Below are 24,761 nucleotides of genomic sequence, written 5' to 3'. Positions count from 1 at the left end.
GGATGAATTTGGTAGGGTGTGCAAAAGAAGAAAATTAAAGGTGAATACAGGAAAGAGTAAGGTTATGAGGATAACAAAAAGATTAGGTGATGAAAGATTGAATATCAGATTGGAGGGAGAGAGTATGGAGGAGGTGAACGTATTCAGATATTTGGGAGTGGACGTGTCAGCGGATGGGTCTATGAAAGATGAGGTGAATCATAGAATTGATGAGGGAAAAAGAGTGAGTGGTGCACTTAGGAGTCTGTGGAGACAGAGAACTTTGTCCTTGGAGGCAAAGAGGGGAATGTATGAGAGTATAGTTTTACCAACGCTCTTATATGGGTGTGAAGCATGGGTGATGAATGTTGCAGCGAGGAGAAGGCTGGAGGCAGTGGAGATGTCATGTCTGAGGGCAATGTGTGGTGTGAATATAATGCAGAGAATTCGTAGTTTGGAAGTTAGGAGGAGGTGCGGGATTACCAAAACTGTTGTCCAGAGGGCTGAGGAAGGGTTGTTGAGGTGGTTCGGACATGTAGAGAGAATGGAGCGAAACAGAATAACTTCAAGAGTGTATCAGTCTGTAGTGGAAGGAAGGCGGGGTAGGGGTCGGCCTAGGAAGGGTTGGAGGGAGGGGGTAAAGGAGGTTTTGTGTGCGAGGGGCTTGGACTTCCAGCAGGCATGCGTGAGCGTGTTTGATAGGAGTGAATGGAGACAAATGGTTTTTAATACTTGACGTGCTGTTGGAGTGTGAGCAAAGTAACATTTATGAAGGGATTCAGGGAAACCGGCAGGCCGGACTTGAGTCCTGGAGATGGGAAGTACAGTGCCTGCACTCTGAAGGAGGGGTGTTAATGTTGCAGTTTAAAAACTGTAGTGTAAAGCACCCTTCTGGCAAGACAGTGATGGAGTGAATGATGGTGAAAGTTTTTCTTTTTCGGGCCACCCTGCCTTGGTGGGAATCGGCCAGTGTGATAATAATAAAAATAAAAATTATATAAAATAATATGAAAAACAGAAAAAAAAAAGGTATATCAGCAACACTTCTGCAAGCAGCACGACTCCATGTTGCCGTCACATGAGCATCCAGTGCCAACTTCTCTGCCTCATATCTCTGTAAGTACCGACTCTAATTTTTTTTTTATTCTAAAACACTTAAAAAAAAAAGTGCTTTCTTTTCTATAAAAAAAAAGTTTTTTTTTTTAATTTTTTTTTTCAAAATATTTGGGGCGCTGCGCCAGTGAACGTATATATACATTTGGACAGTTTAAGGGTAAAGTACCTCAGCACTTCTGAGACTTCCCAAACATACAATATATTATACAAGTTAAACAAAACTATGAAGTGTATAAAATATGTACGTGATTCTCATCTTATACAACAGATGCCTTCCAGTCCCACAGAACACAGTAATAATGAAAACAAATTTAAATAAAAAATAACAAAAATTTTCATCTCAAATGATTTTAACAAAAATATGACAACCCCCAACAGAAACTGCAAAAAAAATATTGATATTTGAGAAAAAAAAAGTACACCAAACATGCACCTGACAGCCAAGTGTACTGTAGAGTAGTTCATGAAATATTTTTGGAAAAAAAAAACAAACAGGTTATCACCTGTCTTGATTCTCTTACAGCACTAATTCACTGATCATATAAGTTTACATCACACAGAACTAATCACTGGTAGGAATAGTCACTGAGGTTGCCTACACAGTACTTACATAAAGCAGAGGAAACCTGATATGAATGACTGTATTGTTAAAATTATGTAAATACCCTTCAAAGATTTAAATGAAAACACTGAAATTATTTTAATCTCCAAAGCTGCTCCGAACAGCAGAAATTTACAGAATCTTATAAAATGTGCATAAAAATATTAAGAGGCCTCACAATTACTTTAACCCTTTGAGGGTTCAAGCTGTAGATCTATGCCTTGTCCACAGGGTCCAAGAATTTTCAAAAAAAAAAATTATTTTTTTTCTTATGAAATGGTAGAGAATCTTTATCTGAAGGTAATAAAACAAAAAGTACGAAATGTGATAGAAAATTGATAAAATTACACTAGCAAATTTTACTGCATCAGCGATATTTAAGCACTGGCGACTTTGCCCACTTTAACTCCTATTTTAGGCCAATTACATCACAGTGGAGCCCCGGTTTTCATCTTTAATTCGTTCCAGTACGTCAGCTGAAAACAGATTTGTACGAAAACTGAAGTAATATTTCCCATAAGAAATAAAGTAAATCCAATTAATCTGTTCCACCCAAAAATATTAACAAAAAATACATTTTATTGAGAATAACTATAGTTTTACATACAAAAAACAATGAGAAATAAATATAAATGACTAATGAAATGGATATATGAACATTTAACATCACTTTTACCTGCACTGAAGACTCTTGTTGGCATATGGAAGATGGCGAGGAGGGGAGAGGGAGGAGAGGTTACTGTTTGGAAGGAGAATCCCCCTCCATAAGGACATCAGGTATCAAAGCCCTATCTGGGGTTACTTCCCATCTTAGTCTTCTACTGCCACTAGGACCAGTTTGAGAGTCACTGGATCCCCGTCGCACAAAAAATCTGTCAAGAGAGGCCTGTTTCTGGCGTCTCTTTAATATTTGCCTAAAATGGGACATGACATTGTCATCGAACATGCTGCTGACATGGCTTCCAACAGCTTTGTTACGGTGATATTTCTCCACAAAATTTTGCACCTCACTCCACTTTACACAAATACCCTTAATCGCTGAAGAAGGCACATTCTCCACTCTCTCTTCCTCCTCTTCTGAGGCAATTTCCTCAGCTAAGGTCTGTTACTGTTCCAGATGAAGGCTTTGCAGCTCTTCTGTGGTTAGCTCTTCCCTGTTGTCCACCAACTCTTCCACATCCTGGCCACTCACCTCCAACCCCCATGGACTTCCCCAAAGACACAATAGATTCCACAACAGGCGTAGGGTCATCAGGGTCAGCCTCAAACCCTTCACAATCCTTTCTTGGACACATTCTGGCCACAATATTCTCCAAGAGTAAATCATCCTGGAAATCACTCCCTGCCAAGCCTTATCTATAAGATTTATGCAATGGAAGATATTGAAGTGATTCCTCCAGAACTCTTTTAGGTCAATTCAGTGTTTGAGGTTACTTCAAAGCACCTTTGAAACAATGCTTCGGTGTACAGTTTTTCAAGTTTGAAATGACCTGCTGGTCCAAGGGCTAGACGAGAGGAGTGGTGTTTGGGGACAAGAACTTCACTGTGATGAAACTAAACTCCCCCAACATCTGGTCTTCCAAGTCTGGAGGATGAGCAGGAGCATAGTACATTACCAGGAGGCACATGAGTAGCAATTTATTTTCCAGGAGGTATTTCTTCACACTCGGGCCAAACACTTCATTGACCCACTCAATGAAAATTTGCCTTGTGACCCATGCCTTATTATTAGCCTTCCACATCACACACAATTTACTCTTGATGACACTGTTTTTCTTGAACACTCTGGGATTTTCAGAGTGATACACCAGTAACGGTTTCACTTTGAAATCCTCACTAGCATTACCACAGAACAATAGTTAGCCTATCCTTCATAGGCTTGTGTCCTGGCAGTTCCTTTTCCTCTTGTGTGATGTAGGTCCTCTTTGGCATTTTCTTCCAAAAGAGGCCTGTTTCGTCACAAGTGAAGACTTGTTGGGGGAGGAATCCTACGTACTCCTTGAATTCATCAATGAATTCTTCGGCCCCATGTTTGTCTGAACTTGCAGCTTCACCATGCCTTACCACACTGTGTATGCCCCTTTGCTTCTTGAATCTGTCGAACCAGCCTTTGCTGGTCTTAAATTCACTAACAGCAGCACTCGTTACAGGAATTTTCTTTACGAGATACGCATGCAACTGCCTTGCCTTTTTGCAAATTACCGTCTAAACAACACTATCTACCACTAACTATTTTCGGTTTATCCACACCAACAACTTCTCAACATTTCTGATTGTTTGCGATCTCTGTTTTGTTAGCACATTTACCCCTTTTCCAGCATCAGCTTCCTTGATTTCTTTTTTCTTCGCCAGGATGGAACTGATCATTGATTTGGATTTCCCATACATTCTGGCAAGCTCAGCCACACGTACGCCGCTTACTCTCGTATTTTTCTACGAGTTCTTTCTTGAATTCCATCATTTTTCTCACCTTCTTTACCAAAGGGCTGGTACACAAAACTTTCTTTGGCTCCACTGTGGCTTATTTAGCATTCGCAAGCACAAAAAATACAATGGATTATTACAAAATGTTTTGGATGAACGTGCGGAGTAATGCTCACTGAGTCTTGAACGTATGAGTGGCTGTGTCCCATGAGCAGGCAGATGCATCTGGTATGGACGATTTCTGAGCGAATGTACGAAAATGGGGAAAATTTCACCAAAAAAAAAAGTGGTTGAAAACTGAATTGTACGATAAACGGACCTGATGAAAACCAGGGTTCCACTGTATTCTAGTCGGCCAAATTCTTAGTTATTTTGCCAGTATTACTTCTATTTTATCAACTGAGCACAACAAACTGCCCAATCAACTATTTCAACTACCCAATAAAGTGATCAGAAACTGGTAATTTGGCCAATTTCACACAAAGTTCAAAACATTCCAATTTCAAAATAGGGTCCAGAATAAACATTGCAGGCATTCCTGGCATTAAAATAACATTTCCTCTGTTTGTTAGTTACATTTTCAGGCTTTACAAATTAATTCCATTTTGATTTTTTATTCACATAATGAATTTTTATTCAAACCAAAAATAGAAGATTTACTGTCATGCAAGATTGTAATAATTGTATAAATAATATCAGTGCATTTGTGAACATATATCACTGGTCTGCATGATTTTTTTTACTGACTCTGTTATCTTTTTCGGTCTATATACAGTGGAACCTCTACTTGCGAGTGTCCCGACATGTAAGTTTTTCAAGATACAAGCAGTCGCTCAGTCGATTTTTTGCTTCCCGATGTGAGCGAAATTTCAAGATGCGAGCAGACCTCAATGGAGGTACCTTGATGCTGGTGAGGGGCTCTTGCTTTTGATCTAGGGAACTGGATTTAGTTGTTTGTTGGACTATCTTATTGAAACTTGGGCAATGTATGATGGATTAATTAATTATAATCAAAAAGAAGCGCTAAGCCACAAGGGCTATAATGTATGATGGAAAGATGATTCTTAATGTACACCAAAATTGAAAGAAATTGGGCCATAAATAACAGGGTTCACTTCTCAGCCATTAGCCGCCCCTTAGCGGTATATTTTTGTGGGTTTTTTATGGTTGTATTCTCGTTTTTTTGATAGAATGGAAGATATATTACAGAAACAGATATGATTTTGATTGGTTTCATGACGAAAAGTACCTTGAAATTGAGCTCAAAGTAGCAGAAATGTTTGATTCTTTGGCGATGTTCAAGAGTAAACAAATGACATGACCATCCAATGTACCTGTCCAACTGACCATTCCAACATGTAGTCATGAATGGGTTGACATTATTTATACAATTATTACAATAATGCAGTAAGCTGCAAAACCGTAAATCTTCTATTTTTTGTATGAATAAAAATTCCAAATGGTAAGCAAGAGTATTACTAAAAGAATATATACGTACTAATAAATAATATTAATAATGCAGATAATATAATAATTTTATAATAATTTTATTTTTTATTATCACACTGGCCAATTCCCACCAGGGCAGGGTGGCCCGAAAAAGAAAAACTTTCACCATCATTCACTCCATCACTGTCTTGCCAGAAGGGTGCTTTACACTACAGTTTTTAAACTGCAACATTAACACCCCTCCTTCAGAGTGCAGGCACTGTACTTCCCATCTCCAGGACTCAAGTCCGGCCTGCCGGTTTCCCTGAACCCCTTCATAAATGTTACTTTGCTCACACTCCAACAGCACATCAAGTATTAAAAACCATTTGTCTCCATTCACTCCTATCAAACACGCTCACGCATGCCTGCTGGAAGTCCAAGCCCCTCGCACACAAAACCTCCTTTACCCCCTCTCTCCAACCTTTCCTAGGCCGACCCCTACCCCGCCTTCCTTCCACTACAGACTGATACACTCTTGAAGTCATTCTGTTTCGCTCCATTCTCTCTACATGTCTGAACCACCTCAACAACCCTTCCTCATCCCTCTGGACAACAGTTTTGGTAATCCCGCACCTCCTCCTAACTTCCAAACTACGAATTCTCTGCATTATATTCACACCACACATTGCCCTCAATATAATAATATAAATTATTATAAGAATATGTACGTACTAATAATAATACTGTAATAATAATAATAATATAGTGGACCCCCGAGTTTTCTGATTAATCCGTTCCAGAGAGTCTACCGACTGGCGAAATTCATGACTGGCAAATCTATTTTCCCCATAAGAAATAATGGAAATGCAATTAATCTGTTTCAGACAGCCAAAAGTATTAACAAAAAATAATTTTTTAAAGATTAAATATAGATTTACAAACAGAAAACAATGACAAATAAACATAAAGCACTAATAAAATGGATAAATGATCATTTAACATCACATTTAACCTTCATTGGTTCTTGTTGGTGTAGGAGGTAGGTAGGAGGCAAGAAAGAGGAAGGCGAGTTTATTATGCTTCAATATGATGCTAATGTCATCTCTACGGCTTATTTATCCATGACAATTCATGTAATATGACATTATAAACAATATTAATAACATAGAAACATGATATATACTCTAGAATGAATAAAATATGTCATAATGTATGAGAGGAGTAAATGGTGTAAGTGTTGTTGTTGGGTTTAAGGGCTGCCACTGAGAGAAGCCGTGTTGGTGACGGTGGAGGCTTTGGCCACCACAACCATCACACTGAAACAATGTACAGTATGTAATATATAAATAAGAAATATTTACATTGAAATTTATCAGTAAGAAATATTTACATTTTAATTTATAAATAAGTTACATACATACATTATCATACATAGCAGCATATGTGTAAAGTACCCAGGATAACCCAAAAAAATCAAGAGTGACATATTTCCATTAGTGTCCTTTTATATTTACACTTACATTTACTTTTATACTTATTATTATTATTATTTTTTTTATTAACACACTGGCCGATTCCCACCAAGGCAGGGTGGCCCGAAAAAGAAAAACTTTCACCATCATTCACTCCATCACTGTCTTGCCAGAAGGGTGCTTTACACTACAGTTTTTAAACTGCAACATTAACACCCCTCCTTCAGAGTGCAGGCACTGTACTTCCCATCTCCAGGACTCAAGTCCGGCCTGCCGGTTTCCCTGAACCCCTTCATAAATGTTACTTTGCTCACACTCCAACAGCACATCAAGTATTAAAAACCATTTGTCTCCATTCACTCCTATCAAACACGCTCACGCATGCCTGCTGGAAGTCCAAGCCCCTCGCACACAAAACCTCCTTTACCCCCTCTCTCCAACCTTTCCTAGGCCGACCCCTACCCCGCCTTCCTTCCACTACAGACTGATACACTCTTGAAGTCATTCTGTTTCGCTCCATTCTCTCTACATGTCCGAACCACCTCAACAACCCTTCCTCATCCCTCTGGACAACAGTTTTGGTAATCCCGCACCTCCTCCTAACTTCCAAACTACGAATTCTCTGCATTATATTCACACCACACATTGCCCTCAGACATGACATCTCCACTGCCTCCAGCCTTCTCCTCGCTGCAATATTTATCACCCATGCTTCACACCCATATAAGAGCGTTGGTAAAACTATACTCTCATACATTCCCCTCTTTGCCTCCAAGGACAAAGTTCTTTGTCTCCACAGACTCCTAAGTGCACCGCTCACCCTTTTCCCCTCATCAATTCTATGATTCACCTCATCTTTCATAGACCCATCCGCTGACACGTCCACTCCCAAATATCTGAATACATTCACCTCCTCCATATTCTCTCCCTCCAATCTGATATCCAATCTTTCATCACCTAATCTTTTTGTTATCCTCATAACCTTACTCTTTCCTGTATTCACTTTTTTCTTCTTTTGCATACCCTACCAAATTCATCCACCAACCTCTGCAACTTCTCTTCAGAATCTCCCAAGAGCACAGTGTCATCAGCAAAGAGCAACTGTGACAACTCATACTTTATGTGTGATTCTTTATCTTTTAATTCCACGCCTCTTGCCAAGACCCTCGCATTTACTTCTCTTACAACCCCATCTATAAATATATTAAACAACCACGGTGACATCACACATCCTTGTCTAAGGCCTACTTTTACTGAAATATAATTTCCCTCTTTCCTACATACTCTAACTTGAGCCTCACTATCCTCGTAAAAACTCTTCACTGCTTTCAGTAACCTACCTCCTACACCATACACCTGCAACATCTGCCACATTGCCCCCCTATCCACCCTGTCATACGCCTTTTCCAAATCCATAAATGCCACAAAAACCTCTTTAGCCTTATCTAAATACTGTTCAATTACGTTTCACTGTAAACACCTGGTCCACACACCCCCTTCCTTTCCTAAAGCCTCCTTGTTCATCTGCTACCCTATTCTCCGTCTTACTCTTAATTCTTTCAATAATAACTCTACCATACACTTTACCAGGTATACTCAGCAGACTTATCCCCCTATAATTTTTGCACTCTCTTTTATCCCCTTTGCCTTTATACAAAGGAACTATGCATGCTCTCTGCCAATCCCTAGGTACCTTACCCTCTTCCATACATTTATTAAATAATTGCACCAACCACTCCAAAACTATATCCCCACCTGCTTTTAACATTTCTATCTTTATCCCATCAATCCCGGCTGCCTTACCCCCTTTCATTTTACCTACTGCCTCACGAACTTCCCCCACACTCACAACTGGCTCTTCCTCACTCCTACAAGATGTTATTCCTCCTTGTCCTATACACGAAATCACAGCTTCCCTATCTTTATCAACATTTAACAATTCCTCAAAATATTCCCTCCATCTTCCCAATACCTCTAACTCTCCATTTAATAACTCTCCTCTCCTATTTTTAACTGACAAATCCATTTGTTCTCTAGGCTTTCTTAACTTGTTAATCTCACTCCAAAACTTTTTATTATTTTCAACAAAATTTGTTGATAACATCTCACCCACTATCTCATTTGCTCTCTTTTTACATTGCTTCACCACTCTCTTAACCTCTCTCTCTTTCTCCATATACTCTTCCCTCCTTGCATCACTTCTACTTTGTAAAAACTTCTCATATGCTAACTTTTTCTCCCTTACTACTCTCTTTACATCATCATTCCACCAATCGCTCCTCTTCCCTCCCGCACCCACTTTCTTGTAACCACAAACTTCTGCTGAACACTCTAACACTACATTTTTAAACCTACCCCATACCTCTTCGACCCCATTGCCTATGCTCTCATTAGCCCATCTATCCTCCAATAGCTGTTTATATCTTACCCTAACTGCCTCCTCTTTTAGTTTATAAACCTTCACCTCTCTTTTCCCTGATGCTTCTATTCTCCTTGTATCCCATCTACCTTTTACTCTCAGTGTAGCTACAACTAGAAAGTGATCTGATATATCTGTGGCCCCTCTATAAACATGTACATCCTGAAGTGTACTCAACAGTCTTTTATCTACCAATACATAATCCAACAAACTACTGTCATTTCGCCCTACATCATATCTTGTATACTTATTTATCCTCTTTTTCTTAAAATATGTATTACCTATAACTAAACCCCTATACATTTTGCTTTTGTAATAACATAAATGCAAAAAAAAAACACGGTGTGAGTGAGGTTAGAAACTATGGCAAGTGAGCTGTAAAACTCCAGGCCAGTACATAAGCCACAGGGCCAGATGACTACAATAAGATTCATTCAGTTAGGTATATTTGTCACCACAGGGTTCTAAGCCCACCTGTACAGTGATTTGTTTGCAATCATGTTATTACAATTTTATGAGCATGACAACGGCTTTGAGGGGGGACTTGAGCTAGAGCTCATCATGGTTACACTGGTGGGAGATTCATCTGTAAAACAGTGAGGCCCATGCTAACTTCCCTATGGTGTATAAATATACCTAGTTGGATGATCCTTATTGTAGTCAGCTGGCTCAGTGGCTTACACACTGGCTCAGTTTTATGACTCACTTGCCATGGGTTCTAACCCCACCTGTACTGTGGTCTATTCTGCTCTGGATTCTATTGGCCCTGATACATATGTAGAGGAACTCCTATTACTGACCCTGAGGACAGCCCTGTATCCATCATTAAGGGATGGCTGAAGTCAGTGCAATTCTAGGCAGAGAAATCTTGATCATTGCAAGCAAACCCCACTCCTCATCCAGACTCCTGAGCAGACGGCAAGCACACTTGCTTAACCCCAACCAAAATCTTTACACTAAACATTCATGTGATCCACCAATGGTTCTAGAGAACCAACTGCACTAGACTGAGTGAAAACCTGTCTGGTCATAATGGCATGATACTTTCTCTTATTTATATGGCTGACTCCTGTAGAACAAACATTTGCAGAGCATAATTTTTAAATACCAACTAATAAAACAGGGATATCCCCTGTAGAAAGTTAATTTTCATCACCAATACACACACACAAAGCATCTGGCATATTCTTGTACTCAATACAGTTTTTACCCAACTCTCAACTGTCTACCTAACCATCTCTCATTAGAAAAAAATATTACAAATGTTATAATCCCTAAAATACAAATAAAAATAAACTCAGTGTAGGTACAGAAATAGCAGCAAAGAAAGTACACAAAGAAACAGTTCTCAATGAACAGCATATACTGTAGGTATATGCTACTAGTTTGACAAAATATATCACATATAGTATATCTGATCCTTAAACTACTAAGAAAACAAATAAATTAAAAAAATATATATTTTAACATTACTCAACAAGTGGAATTTAAAATAATATATTTCTTGATCCAAAGAGGAGCCATGAACACCTACACCAAATGATCATATACCATACATAAATGCATTTGAAAAAGTAACAACTGAAAACATGCATAAAAACTGTTGGAAGCAGTGTGAAAATGTACACACCCCTGGCAGTTGAGGAAAGGAATGCGACTGACACAGTCCCTCCTCTCCACTGTAACATAACACTGTTGGTCCCTCATGCATAGGTCATAATAAACAATAGTAGTTTATAAAATTCATGTATCTGGTAAAATGTTGGAAAGTAAAATCTGTGAGGTCTTGCATTTTAAACACACAAACTTTATACTGTACAATAAATCTTTTAAGTAACAAAAAAGGCACAATACCGTGTCTGGAACGATACACAAATAACCCGCACATAAAAGAGAGAAGCTTATGACGACGTTTCGGTCCGACTTGGACCATTGACAATGGTCCAAGTCGGACCGAAACGTCGTCGTAAGCTTCTCTCTTTTATGTGCGGGTTATTTGTGTAATAAATCTTTTGCTAGAGGAAGGATATGAACTGAGGATTTGAGGTAGGGTAACAGCTCTCAGCTAGTACAAATACACCTAGTACAGCTAGTACAAATACACCTAACCCTAACAGAACCTTTAGCAGTAATGTAGAACTATTCAATGTTAGTGATAATATCACTAATAGCAGATGCTTAAATAAAGACTTACCTATCTGGGAAGGCTTTGCCACATTTTTTGCATTTCAAGGGTTTGTCCGAGGTATGGAGCTTCTGCACGTGTATTCTGAGGTCAGTCTTTCGGCCGCACGTCGTTGGGCATAGCTCACAGGCATATACCGGCTTGTTCCCTGATGCAACATCCAAACACAGAATACCTCTTTCATTGTCAATTATCTTAATACATGACTAGCTTTTTACCTTCATATTATAATAAAGTTAATACACTATAGCTAAAAATTAAATGAGATCAAAATATGTTGCACCGTGTTCTCAAATAAAAAAAAATAATTCTGAAATTACAAACTATCTCTGCCCATTATTTATATGTTCATTTATAAAAAAAAAAAAAAAATATATGTATTACTTTCCTAACTGTTACAACTTAAACCATGTACAACCCTATTAATAGTTTTACTCCTACTTCAAGCCTGCCCAAGGTGCTGTGCATAATTATAGGCTTCTCCAATTTGATCATAAACAGTTAACCCAACCATGCTATACAGGAGAAACCCCACTTGTGTGGTGGGTTAGGTTTCAGGCTACTGCTGTAAGCAAATTACTCTTTTTATTCACTTTCAGATACGTACATATAAATGCCTGATGACATGTTTACACCATCATCATAATTACATTAGCAATATAACTAGGTCTGAAAAAAAACAATAAAAAAGTAAAATGCATATACAGTATGCTCATTACTTACCCTAAAATATTTTTGGCTTTAATGTAGGATCACAGGAGAGTAGTACATATTTATTATAAGAAGTCAGGTGTGGTAGCCCACACACCTACCACATCTCACAATTATGTCTGTTTTACTATGATTGTATATACAGCGGTACCCTGAGTTTCGTACAGCTTCCAACTTGAACAATTATGTAAGTGTATTTTAAGGGGTCTGAAACGAACTAATCTAATTTACATTATTCCTTATGGGAACAAATTCGTTCAGTATTGACACTCAAACAGCCTTCTGGAACGAATTACGTTCATAACTCGAGATACCACTGCATTTTGTTTCTGATATGTACCATGTTTCTAATATAATTCTGAAAAAATGTCATAGATGGATTAATGAAAATGTGTATAATAATGTGATGAGGGTATCAAATGATTTAGATAAAGAAAAATTGGATATCAATTTGGAGAGGAGGAATATGGAATTAGTGAATGTTTCCAGATATTTGGGAGTTGATGCGTCAGCAGATGCATTTATGAAGGATGACATAAATCATAGACTTGATGAAGGAAAAAAGGAGAGTGGTGCGTTGAGGTATATGTGGAGACAAAAAACGTTATCTATGAATTCAAAGAAGGGAATGTATGAAAGTACAGTAAGGCCCCGCTTTACGGCATTTCGCCTTATGGCGTTCCACTAATACAGCAATGTCAAATTATGACCAAAATTTGCTATACGGCAAGCGGTCTTTCAAATACGGCGCCCCCACCCGGTTTGTTTACATTTTCTGTGACCACATCTATTATGTCAGGAAACTTTCCAAAATTTCAAGTGTTTTAAAGTTACTGCATATTTTATATGTACTCTGATAATTATACTTATGTGTACCTGTACCTAAATATACTTACACATTGTGCTGGTGTGCAGGTACACATTAAAATCGCTAAGTCTCTCTCTACTTATGACGCCAATACTACGTAATAATAATCACTCTTGGGCACACTAAATGTCTTATTTTACATCAATATAGGCATTTTCATTAATCCATCTATGATATTTTCCTCAAAATTATATATGAAACCCATTACATAGCATATAAACATGATACATACACTCACAGAATAAAAATTGACGTAAATATGAGATTTGTTTACAAAGCAGCTGTGTAGGTAGTGTCAGAAGAATTATGTTTTCTCTAGTCAAATTGGGGGATAACTGTAGAAAAATATTCTTTTCATATGCCTTTACTCTATATATAGCAATTCACGACCCTTGTGGGTTTAGTGCTTTTTATAATAAATAATAATAATAATAATAATAATATTAATATTAAAAATAATAATAATAATAATATTATTATTATCTTCATTCACTCTAAAAATGGTGTGTTGCTGTTTGTTTATTCTGAACTAACTTGTACAACTTGTACACAATGTAAGAGTATTTGTATTGTGAGGTAATTATTATTATAATAAAAAAATATTGAGGTAAATGTTTTACAAACTCTTACAAACGTACGTGAATGAACTAAAAGTAGACACATATTAATACACATTTATTTTGCCTGACCAAGTGACCATCCACTACCTGTTCAGTTTGTGTTCTTACATTGTCTCAACTCTGTATCTCGTTCTCTCTCTCGTTTACTCTTTCGTTAATTAGTTGGCTCTCATTGACGATGGCGTCTAAGCTTAGCTGTGATAAAAAGAGAAGTCGTAAGCCTCTTGCTTAAGTGCCAAGTTAGAGGATGATGGTGTGCCATTCTGATTTTATTCAATAAACACCCTGCCACTCACCTCTCACACATTATTATTATATTTTAAGGTAAGTAATAAGTGTAGTACTCTGTGTGTATCTTACCTTTTATTGTGTTTTTAATGCCTATTTCTATTGCTAACTTAATATAAGTTAGTGTAAACTTGTTGTCTGGCATTTATTGCATATTTTATATGTGCTCTGATAATAATACTTGTAGAGCTGTGTGGTAGCCGGGTGGAGGGACAACATTACGTTTTCTCTGCTCAGCCATCAGAGAAAACGTGTATGAATCTGCGTTTGGCCCAGCCACTCCCTCACTCCGCTTTTGTTTACAATTTTTGTCATGAATTATTCATTACTTCTACCTTTGTTTATGATGGCATCTAAAGGTAGTTGTTAGAAATGATTAAATTCAGTGAACAAGGCATGTCGATGTTAATAATATGGCTCTGGCCCACATATTTTAAGTTAAATAATGAGTGTACTGTATGTGTATTTTACCTCTCTGGGATGTTTTAAATATCGTATATTAAGTATGAGACGGGGAGCCAGGGCTACCTACACCTAGGCTACCTGCACCTGACTTCCTACAAATAAGTACTACTCATCTCTCTCCCTACATTAAGATTACAAATACTTTAAGATAAGTAATGAATTTACTGTGAATGTATTTTACTTTGTGTGTTTTTAATGCCTAGTTCTATTACTAACTTAATATAATTTAGTGTAAACTTGTTGTCTGGCATTTATAAATGGAAAAAATGGCGTTCTGCCTTCCGGCGATGTCTGCTTTCCAGCGACAGCCTGGAACCTAACCCGCCGTATAAGTGGGGCCCTACTGTATTGTGGTACTAACACTCTTATATGGGTGTGAAGCTTGGGTTGTAAATACTGCAGTGAGGAGACAGTTGGAGGCAGTGGAGATGTCATGTCTAAGGGCAATGTGTGGTGTAAATATTATGCAGAAAATTCGGAGTGTGGAAATTAGGAGAAGGTGTGGAGCTAATAAAAGTATTAGTCAGAGGGCTGAAGAGGGGTTGTTGTTAAAGTGGTTTGGTCATTTAGAGAGAATGGATCAAGTAGAATGTCATGAAGAGTGTATAAATCTGTAAGAGAAGTAAGGCGGGGTAGGGGTTATCCTCGAAAAGGTTGGAGGGAGGGGGTAAAGGAGGTTTTGTGGGCGAGGGGCTTGGACTTCCAGCAAGCATGCGTGAGCGTGTTAGATAGGTGTGAATGGAGACGAATGGTATTTAGGACCTGACGAGCTGTTGGAGTGTGAGCAGGGTAATATTTAATGAAGGGATTCAGGGAAACCAGTTATTTTTATATAGCTGGACTTGAGTACTGGAAATGGGAAGTACAATACCTGCACTTTAAAGGAAGGGTTTGGGATATTGGCAGTTTGGAGGGATATGTTGTATATCTTCATACATACATGTATATGCTTCTAAACTTTTGTGTTCTGGGCACCTCTGCAAAAACAGTGATTATGAAAGTATTTTCTTCTTGGGGATTTTCCTTCTATTTGAGTCGCACTGCCACAGTGGGAGACATCAACTTGTTAAAAAAAAAAAAATGGATTTGTTTTCCAGCGATGTCTGCTTTCCGGCAGAAGCCTGGAGCCTAACATGCCATATAAGTGGGGCCCTACTGCATCAGCAAAATTAACCGATACCCACAGATACTTGTACCGATAGCGGTATAATCAAAACTGGCCAATACCCACTGACATCGATCCTCACTTTTAGGTCAATACTATGGCACACCCTTACTCATCACCTTACTTTTTTCAATGTTCAATTTTAATTTTCTTATTTTTAAATACACTCCTAAATTCATTTGCACCTTGTCTTTAGAATCTCCAAAAATGAACTGCATAGGGATTTCATGATACCAAATTTTTTTGCAGATACTGATACAGTTGTACCTCGAGTTACAAACTTAATTCATTCCAGAAGGCTGTTCGAGTGCCGATACCAAACGAATTTGTTCCCATAAGGAATAATGTAAATTAGAATAGCTGTAAATTAGATTAGCTGTTCAAAACTTGAGGTACCACTGTACTTAGTTTTGGACCAATACTGATACCATCAAAATTACTAAATATGCACCAGTGCTAGTAAAAATACCAAAGCTATCAAAATTGGCTAACATCCAATACCAATACTTAGTTTTATGGGAGTTGACTTGTCAGCAGATGGGTTTATGAAGGACAAGGTTAACCATAGAACTGATGAAGGAAAAAAGGTGAGTGGTGCTTTAAGGTATCTGTGGTGACAAAAAAAGTTATCCATGGAGGCAAAGAAGGGATGATAGTATAGTGGTACCAACACTCCTATATGGGTGTGAAGCATGAGTTGCAAATGCTGCAGCAAGGAGGAGGCTGGTGGCAGTGGAGATGTCATGTGTGGTGTAAATATTATGCAGAGAATTTGTAGTGTGGAATTTAGGACGTGGTGTGGAGTTACTAAAAGTATTATTCAGAAGACTGAGGAGGGGTTATTGAGGTGGTTTGGTCATTTGGAGAGGATGGAGCAAAATAGGATGAGTTGGAGAGTGTATAAATCTATTGAGGAGGGGAGAAGCAGTAGGGGGTTGTCCTAAGAAAGATGGAGGGAGGGGCTAAAAGGGGTTTAGTGCCCAAGAGACTTGGACATACAGCAGGCATGTGTGAGCATGTTAGACAGGAGTGAATGGAGACTAATGGTTTTTGTTACTTGATGAGATCTTGGAGTGTGAGAAGGCTAATATTTTGTGAAGGGATTCAGGAAAACTGGTTGGCCAGACTTGAGCCCTGGAGATGGTAAGTACAATGGCTGCACTTTAAAGGAAGGGTTTGGGATATTTGATGTTTGGAGTGACGTCTGAACTGTCATATCTGCACGCCTCTGCAGAGAGTGATTATGTGTGAATGATGGTGAAAGTGTTTCTTTCTTCTTTGGACCACCCTGCCTCGGTGGGAGATGGTTGATGTGTTAAAAAAAAAAAAAAATCATAGTCATACTAATACCAGAACTGTGTCACTGGCAAAGAGCATCTTGATAACTTCCACTTAGTATCAGTTCTGACATCTTTTTAATCCAACACGTTTTCCCAATACCCTAGCATTAACTTCTTTTACATCCCCATCTATAACAACATTAAACAGACTTTATGACATCATACATCCCACTACTATCATCTCTAGTCTTATCTTCACCACTATTATCATCTCTAGTCTTATCTTCACCACTATTATCAACTCTAGTCTTATCTTCACCACTACTATCTCAAGCACTCTTTTTCTTTACAGTAATGGGGGCAGTAGTCCTTCCTATGGTGACGGTGATGAGGCTTGCCGAATATTTTCCAATTTCAAGTTGTGTGTGTGGTGATCCAGAGGCATCCTGTCTCTCCAGTGTCAGTCCTCTTCTTATGGAGCTAGAGGATGTCACTGGCATTAGGGAATTTAGTCAGTATTGACATCACTAGCTTGATGGCTTTAAACTCAGGTCAGTACTTCACGTTCATTTGAGTATTCAGTAACGGTATCGTGAAATTTTATTCTTTGACTGACGGCATTCTTGAACACAAGGTTTTCTGATGGTTTGTCTTCTGAGAAAAATAACTCGGTGAAGGCTCCAAGATTTTTGTGGCTCCTCTCGTTGCTCCTGTTATGAGAGCTAGATTTTCCTAAAGGCAAACCTTTACATGTTTAATTCTTTTAGTTCTTGTTGAGGGGGCCGAGGTGTGCAAATGACATTTTCTAGGAGCTTTTTACTTCCTGGAGGATAGGCAATGCTTTAATTTGAAGCTGAGTAAGTTGTACTGCTTCTTGACATTGTTGATATTAATGTTATTTTGGAATTCTGTAAGCATCTCTCTTGCCCTTGCGACAGTAGTCATTTCATGGCCAAGTCCTAGTTTCAATGGAAAATAATCCCATTTTCCTACATTTTTTTTTTTTTCAGCAAGTCGGCCGTCTCCCACTGAGGCAGGGTGACCCAAAAAGAAAGAAAATCCCCAAAAAGAAAATACTTTCATCATCATTCAACACTTTCACCTCACTCACACATAATCACTGTTTTTGCAGAGGTGCTCAGAACACAACAGCTTAGAAGCATATACATATAAAGATACACAACATATCCCTCCAAACTGCTAATATCTGGAAACCCCTCCTTTAGAGTGCAGGCATTGTACTTCCCATTTCCAGGACTCAAGTCCAGCTATATAAAAATAACCGGTTTCCCTGATTTTTTTTTTTTTTTTTTTCAACAAGTCGGCCGTCTCCCACCGAGGCAGGGTGACCCAAAAAAGAAAGAAAATCCCCAAAAAGAAAATACTTTCATCATCATTCAACACTTTCACCACACTCACACATTATCACTGTTTTCGCAGAGGTGCTCAGAATACAACAGTTTAGAAGCATACACATATAAAGATACACAACATATCCCTCCAAACTGCCAATATCCCAAACCCCTCCTGCATACTTTAACTTAAAAGAGCCACACGATCCACATCAAAACTCTTGCCCAATTTTAGTAGTCTACTTCCTATTCCATGTATAGCCTCTCCTAACTTAGCGACATACTCATTTACCGACAGCTCGGACTTACGACAGGCTCTCTGACCAGTATGCATACAAATAATGTATATTAGAACTGATTTTCTCTATCCTGTTTATTACAATATACAGTAAAGCCTCTCCCCACTTAGTGACGTACTCGTTTACCGACGCTCGGACTTACGACCAGCTCTCCAACCAGTACGTAAACCTATGTATATTAGAGCTAATTTCCTCTATTCTGTTTATTACAGTATACAATACACTACTGTATAAACATTTAAAAATATACTAGAAATGTTATAAATGGTGCAAACGTGACATTAAAAAATGTCTGAAGATGGCCGACACAAACCCACTACCAGTATAGTGTGCTCCTCGCTTAATGATCAATTTGCTTACTGAACTACTCTTAGGAATGGAACCCCGTCGTTAAGTGAGGAGAGGCTATACATTACTGTATAAACATTTAAAAATACAGTGGTCCCTAATAATCGTCCGGCCTGAAAGGCGTCCATTTTGGAAATAGTCCCATTATTTCGTCTAAACACTGGCTCGCAAATGGTCCATTAACTCACTAATCGTCCTGCGTCTGGGATGTGTACTCACGCTCTGAGCCGCCGGGGCCTGCCTTCCCAACCAGTATGCCATTGTTTACCAGTGAGTGACGGTCCCCTAACTTGCTCCTACGAAATATTTCATAATATTCCATTGATTTTAGTGCTTGGAAGTGCTAAATAAGCTACCATGGCTCCAAAGAAAGCTTCTAGTGCCAGCCCTTTGGTAAAGAATGTGAGAAACACATATAATTTATGAAAAAGTTTGGAGAAAAATACAAAAGTGGTGGTGGTGGTAGTGGAAGCAGTTGTGATAGTGGTTGATGGTGGTAGAGGGTGGTAGTGATGGTGGTAGAAGGTAGTAGTGATGGTGGTAGAAGGTAGTAGTGATGGTGGTAGAAGGTAGTAGTGATGGTGGTAGAAGGTAGTAGTGATGGTGGTAGAGGGTGCCTTCTTTAGTGATTCAGCAACTCTACCAACTCCTCCAATGTTGTTGGAGTTATGTAGGGCTACAGAAAACACTGCCGCCTCAGCTGCTGCTTCACGGCTTACTCTCAGTGGCCCTTATATACTCAACAACACAACACAACACCTCTCGTGACATACGTAATGACTTACTTTATTCATTCAGAGTATATTCCATGTTTCTATGTTATTAATATTGTTTATTATGTCATATTAGTTGAATTGTGATAGATAAATAAGCTGTAGAGTTGATATTAGTGTCATATTCTCCAACAATAAACTTACCATCCCTCCCTCACACAAACAAGTCTTCAATAAGAACATAAGAAAGGAGGAACACTACAGTAGGCCTGCTGGCCCATATTAGGCCGGTCCTTCACAAATTCAACCCACTAACAGAACAAATGCTACCCAAGCAATAAGCTCAGGTGCAAGTCCGACTCAAATCCAACCCCTTTCACTCGTGTATTTATCCAACCTAAATTTGAAACTACCCAAGCCATAGCTTTTAGAATATAAGAAAGGAGGAACACTGCAATAAGCCTGTTGGCCCATACTAGGCCGGTCCTTCACAAATCCAACCCACTAACAGAATAAATGCTACCCAAGCAATAAGTTCAGGTGCAAGTCCGACTCAAATCCAACCCCTCTCACTCATGTATTTATCCAACCTAAATTTGAAACTACCCAATGTTTTAGCTTCAATCACCCTACTAGGCAGACCGTTCCACTCATCAACTACCCATATTACCAATGTTCATTTATACATTTTATTAGTGCTTTACATTTATTTGGCATTCTTTTCTGCATATAAATCTATATTTATGCTAGGGAAGTGACCCCTTAAGTGGCCTAGAGTCCTTATGGAGGGGGATTCCCCTTCCAAACAATAACCTCTCTTCCATCTCTCCTCCTCCCTGTCTTCCATTCATCAACAACAGCCTTCAATAAAGGTAACTGTCATGTTGAATGTTCATTCTTTTGTGCATGTAAATCTATCTTTTAGGTAAAAAAAAAAATTGTTGTTGATACTTCTGGGTGTCTGGAACGAATTAATTGGATTTATATTATTTCTTATGGGGAAAATTTATTCGAAAATCATCTATTTCGATGATAGTCCCACTTCCAGGAACGGATTAAGGACGATAATTGAGGGACCACTGTATACTAAAAATGTTATAAATGGTGCAAAGGTGGCATTAAAACAATATCAAAGATGGTCGACACAAACTCACTACCATTATAGTATGCTCCTCACTTAGCAACGAATTCATTTACCAATGTGGTCTTAGGAACGGAACTCCGTCGTGAAGTGAGGAGAGGCTGTATTTGAAACATCTGCTACATGGCTCCTCTATCAACCCCATTAAATATGGGTAATAAATGAGTAACTGATAGTTCCTGCTTCATTTCTTCAATAACACACTACAGTGGACCCCCCCCCCCCCCCCGTTATCGGCAGCTTCTGTTATTGGCCAACTTGGTGATCGGCCGGTTTTTCAGCACCCGGTTATCAGTTGTTAATTCGGTGATCGGCCGTTTGGGATGCGTCCATCCGCCAGCTGGGGCCGCTTGCGCATCAGTTTGGCTGTCTTTCAGTGCATGAGGGAGTTTCTGCTTATACATCCAAACATTTCGCTTGTTTTCCATTGTTTTTTGTGGTTTTTTTGCAGTGCAACCGCGAAATATGTAACCATGGCTCCAAAGAAATTTCCTAGTAAAGTTCCTGTGGTAAAGAAAGTGAGAAACACCATGGAATTTAAGCGTGAAGTGTAGCAGGCATGCAAAGAGTGTAGTAGGCATGCAGAAAGTGTAGCAGGCATGCAGGGAATGTAGCAGGTATGCTGGGAGTGTAGCAGACATGCAGGGAGTGTAGCAGGCATGCAGGAAGTGTAGCAGACATGCAGTGAGTGTAACAAGCATGCAGGGAGTGTAGCAGACATGCAGAAAGTGTAGCAGGCATGCAGTGAGTAACAGGCATGCAGGGAGTGTAGCTGGCATGCAGGTAGTGTAGCAGGCATGTTGGGAGTGTAGCAGACATGCAGGGAGTGTAGCAGACATGCAGGGAGTGTAGCAGACATGCAGGGAGTGTAGCAGACATGCAGGGAGTGTAGCAGGCATGCAGGGAGTGTATCACACATGCAGGGAGTGTAGCAGGCATGTAAGGAGTGTAACAGGCATGCAATGAGTGTAGCAGGCATGCAGGAAATGTAGCAGGCATTCCAGAAGCAAGCATTAGTCTTCAATAAAGGTATGTAATACTGATCTGATTGTTAAAAAAAAATTTTTGGTGAATATTTTTGTCTGGAAAGGATTAATTGTAATTACATTAATTCTTACGGGAAATGTTTCGGTTTTCGGCCATTTCGGTTTTAGGCCGAGCTTCAGGAACGGATTATGGCCGATAACCGAGGGTTCACTGTATTTACAAATCAGCATACAGTATATTTTATTACCTAAATAATATTATAGGAATAAATATTAAAAACAACTGTGCACCGACAGTTGAAATTTTAAATTAAGTTTTTTAAGGATTATTGTCCTGTGCTAAATTATATATCATTCAATCCATTTTCAAGTCTTATCTACCTACCTGTATGTATCAACTTGTGGGCCTTCAAAGAATTTGACTGAGTAAAACGAGCATGACAGATCTCACACTCATATGGTTTTTCTCCTGTGTGAATTCTTAAGTGTCTCTTCAGTTTGAATGTGTCAGGACTGGCATAAGTACAGTGCGGACACTGATATGGTCTCTCTCCAGAATGACAACGCATGTGACGCTTTAACTTGCTAAGTTCTACGCTGGCATAATCACAGTCAGGACATTTGTGTGGCTTCTCATGAGTGTGAATATAACGAACGTGCCGAACAAGTTCCCCTGAAAAATAAAAGAAAATATATTGAAGATAGTGAAAAACATAGTATACCTGGTACTAGTAAAGAATTTATAAGGAACAGTAAATAAATCCCCATCCATTATCTTCACTGACATTTCCATCAAGGAATAGAGTTTACATAAAGCAGGAGGGGTAGGAGCTGTCCCTGGAACAACTGGAGGCTTGGAGTTTTAGGGTATTGAGCATCTAGCAGGCTTGTGTGTGTGTTATACAGCAATGAATGAAGCAAGTGACTTCTAATGGACGTGCTGTTGGACTGTGAGCACAATAACGCTTATGGAGGAATCAAGAGGAAACTGGTTGGATGGACTAGAGTACTGGAGGTAGGAGGGCAGCACATGCACTCTGAAGGAAGGATGGGGATGTTGCAGTCAGAATGTAATAATAATTAATAACTTGGGACATTGCTATTCTGGAGAGCCTGTTCTGAATTGTGATGTCAGCACACTTCTGGTAAGACTGCAGGTGAATGAATGATAGTAAATGTATTTCCATCTTTGGGTCATCCTGCCTAAACAGGAAAAGGCCTTTGAGGGTAAAAAAAAAAAAAAGTGTTAATGTTGCAGTTTAAAAACTGTAGTGTAAAGCACCCTTCTGGCAAGACAGTGATGGAGTGAATGATGGTGAAAGTTTTTCTTTTTCGGGCCACCCTGCCTTGGTGGGAATCGGCCGGTGTGATAATAAAAAAAATAATAAGAATAAATCAGGTAGCATAAACTCTCTTACTTGGTATTTTTCTGGGAAAACAAATAAAAATTAAAAAAATATAAGATATTTAAAATTATCCAAATAAATATCATAATTATGAATACTGATTTAGAAATTTTTTTTGCTGTGAATTAAAAATAGGATGGTATATAAATAGTTCTTCTCCTCCCCAGTTTCAAAATGTGTTACTTTGAATGTCAGTATAATAGTAAATCCAGAGTAAGGAGGGAAAGGGAGGGGAGAGAGAATTTTTCGGAATAAATAAGAGCACAATGGCCCTATTTACTTACATTATTACTCTTATTGCTGCATTGAATAAGAATACCAAAAAAAGAGTTAAATAGCAAAGCAAGATTACTTTCAATGAAAATTATACTTGGATTGAATTTTGAGCTATGGACAGTGCCAATATTCTAAAGATTGTACTTTCCTGAACAATACATGAATGTTCTCTTAACTTTTTATATACATACAAAAAGAGAGCAAATGCGAAAGTGGGTGAGATGTTATCAACAAATTTTGTTGAAAATAAGAAAAAGTTTTGGAGTGAGATTAACAAGTTAAGAAAGCCTAGAGAACAAATGGATTTGTCAGTTAAAAATAGGAGAGGAGAGTTATTAAATGGAGAGTTAGAGGTATTGGGAAGATGGAGGGAATATTTCGAGGAATTGTTAAATGTTGATAAAGATAGGGAAGCTGTGATTTCGTGTATAGGGCAAGGAGGAATAACATCTTGTAGGAGTGAGGAAGAGCCAGTTGTGAGTGTGGGGGAAGTTCGTGAGGCAGTAGGTAAAATGAAAGGGGGTAAGGCAGCCGGGATTGATGGGATAAAGATAGAAATGTTAAAAGCAGGTGGGGATATAGATTTGGAATGGTTGGTGCAATTATTTAATAAATGTATGGAAGAAGGTAAGGTACCTAGGGATTGGCAGAGAGCATGCATAGTTCCTTTGTATAAAGGCAAAGGGGACAAAAGAGAGTGCAAAAATTATAGGGGGATAAGTTTGTTGAGTATACCTGGTAAAGTGTATGGTAGTTATCATTGAAAGAATTAAAAGTAAGACGGAGAATAGGATAGCAGATGAACAAGGAGGCTTTAGGAAAGGTAGAGGGTGTGTGGACCAGGTGTTTACAGTGAAACATATAAGTGAACAGTATTTAGATAAGGCTAAAGAGGTCTTTGTGGCATTTATGGATTTGGAAAAGGTGTATCACAGGGTGGATAGGGGGGCAATGTGGCAGATGTTGCAGGTGTATGGTGTAGGAGGTAGGTTACTGAAAGCAGTGAAGAGTTTTTACGAGGATAGTGAGGCTCAAGTTAGAGTACATAGGAAAGAGGGAAATTATTTCCCAGTAAAAGTAGGCCTTAGACAAGGATGTGTGATGTCACCGTGGTTGTTTAATATATTTATAGATGGGGTTGTAAGAGAAGTAAATGCGAGGGTCTTGACAAGAGGCGTGGAGTTAAAAGATAAAGAATCACACATAAAGTGGGAGT

The 24,761-nt window shown here is 38.7% G+C and overlaps 1 protein-coding gene across 6 annotated transcripts in view; it reads right to left on the bottom strand.

The window, feature by feature from the left end:
* Positions 1-24,761, bottom strand: part of LOC128688003 (transcriptional repressor CTCF) — a 250,016-nt gene that overhangs the window by 99,845 nt on the left and 125,410 nt on the right. For 5 of the 6 annotated variants that reach the window (XM_070083728.1, XM_070083727.1, XM_070083729.1 and 2 more), the window contains exons 8-9: positions 22,250-22,536; positions 11,637-11,788 (exon numbers count right to left, since the gene is read on the bottom strand). In XM_070083728.1, the coding sequence (XP_069939829.1) occupies positions 11,637-11,788; positions 22,250-22,536 (439 nt within the window). Of the gene's footprint in view, positions 1-11,636; positions 11,789-22,248; positions 22,537-24,761 lie in introns of all 6 variants that reach the window. The other variant, XM_070083730.1, reaches the window with a different exon arrangement.

The sequence above is a fragment of the Cherax quadricarinatus genome, chromosome 10, assembly GCF_038502225.1.
Source record: "Cherax quadricarinatus isolate ZL_2023a chromosome 10, ASM3850222v1, whole genome shotgun sequence".
NCBI lineage: Eukaryota > Metazoa > Arthropoda > Malacostraca > Decapoda > Parastacidae > Cherax > Cherax quadricarinatus.
The sequence above is the reverse complement of the archived record's forward strand: the minus strand, read 5'-3'. Positions and strand labels throughout refer to the sequence as shown.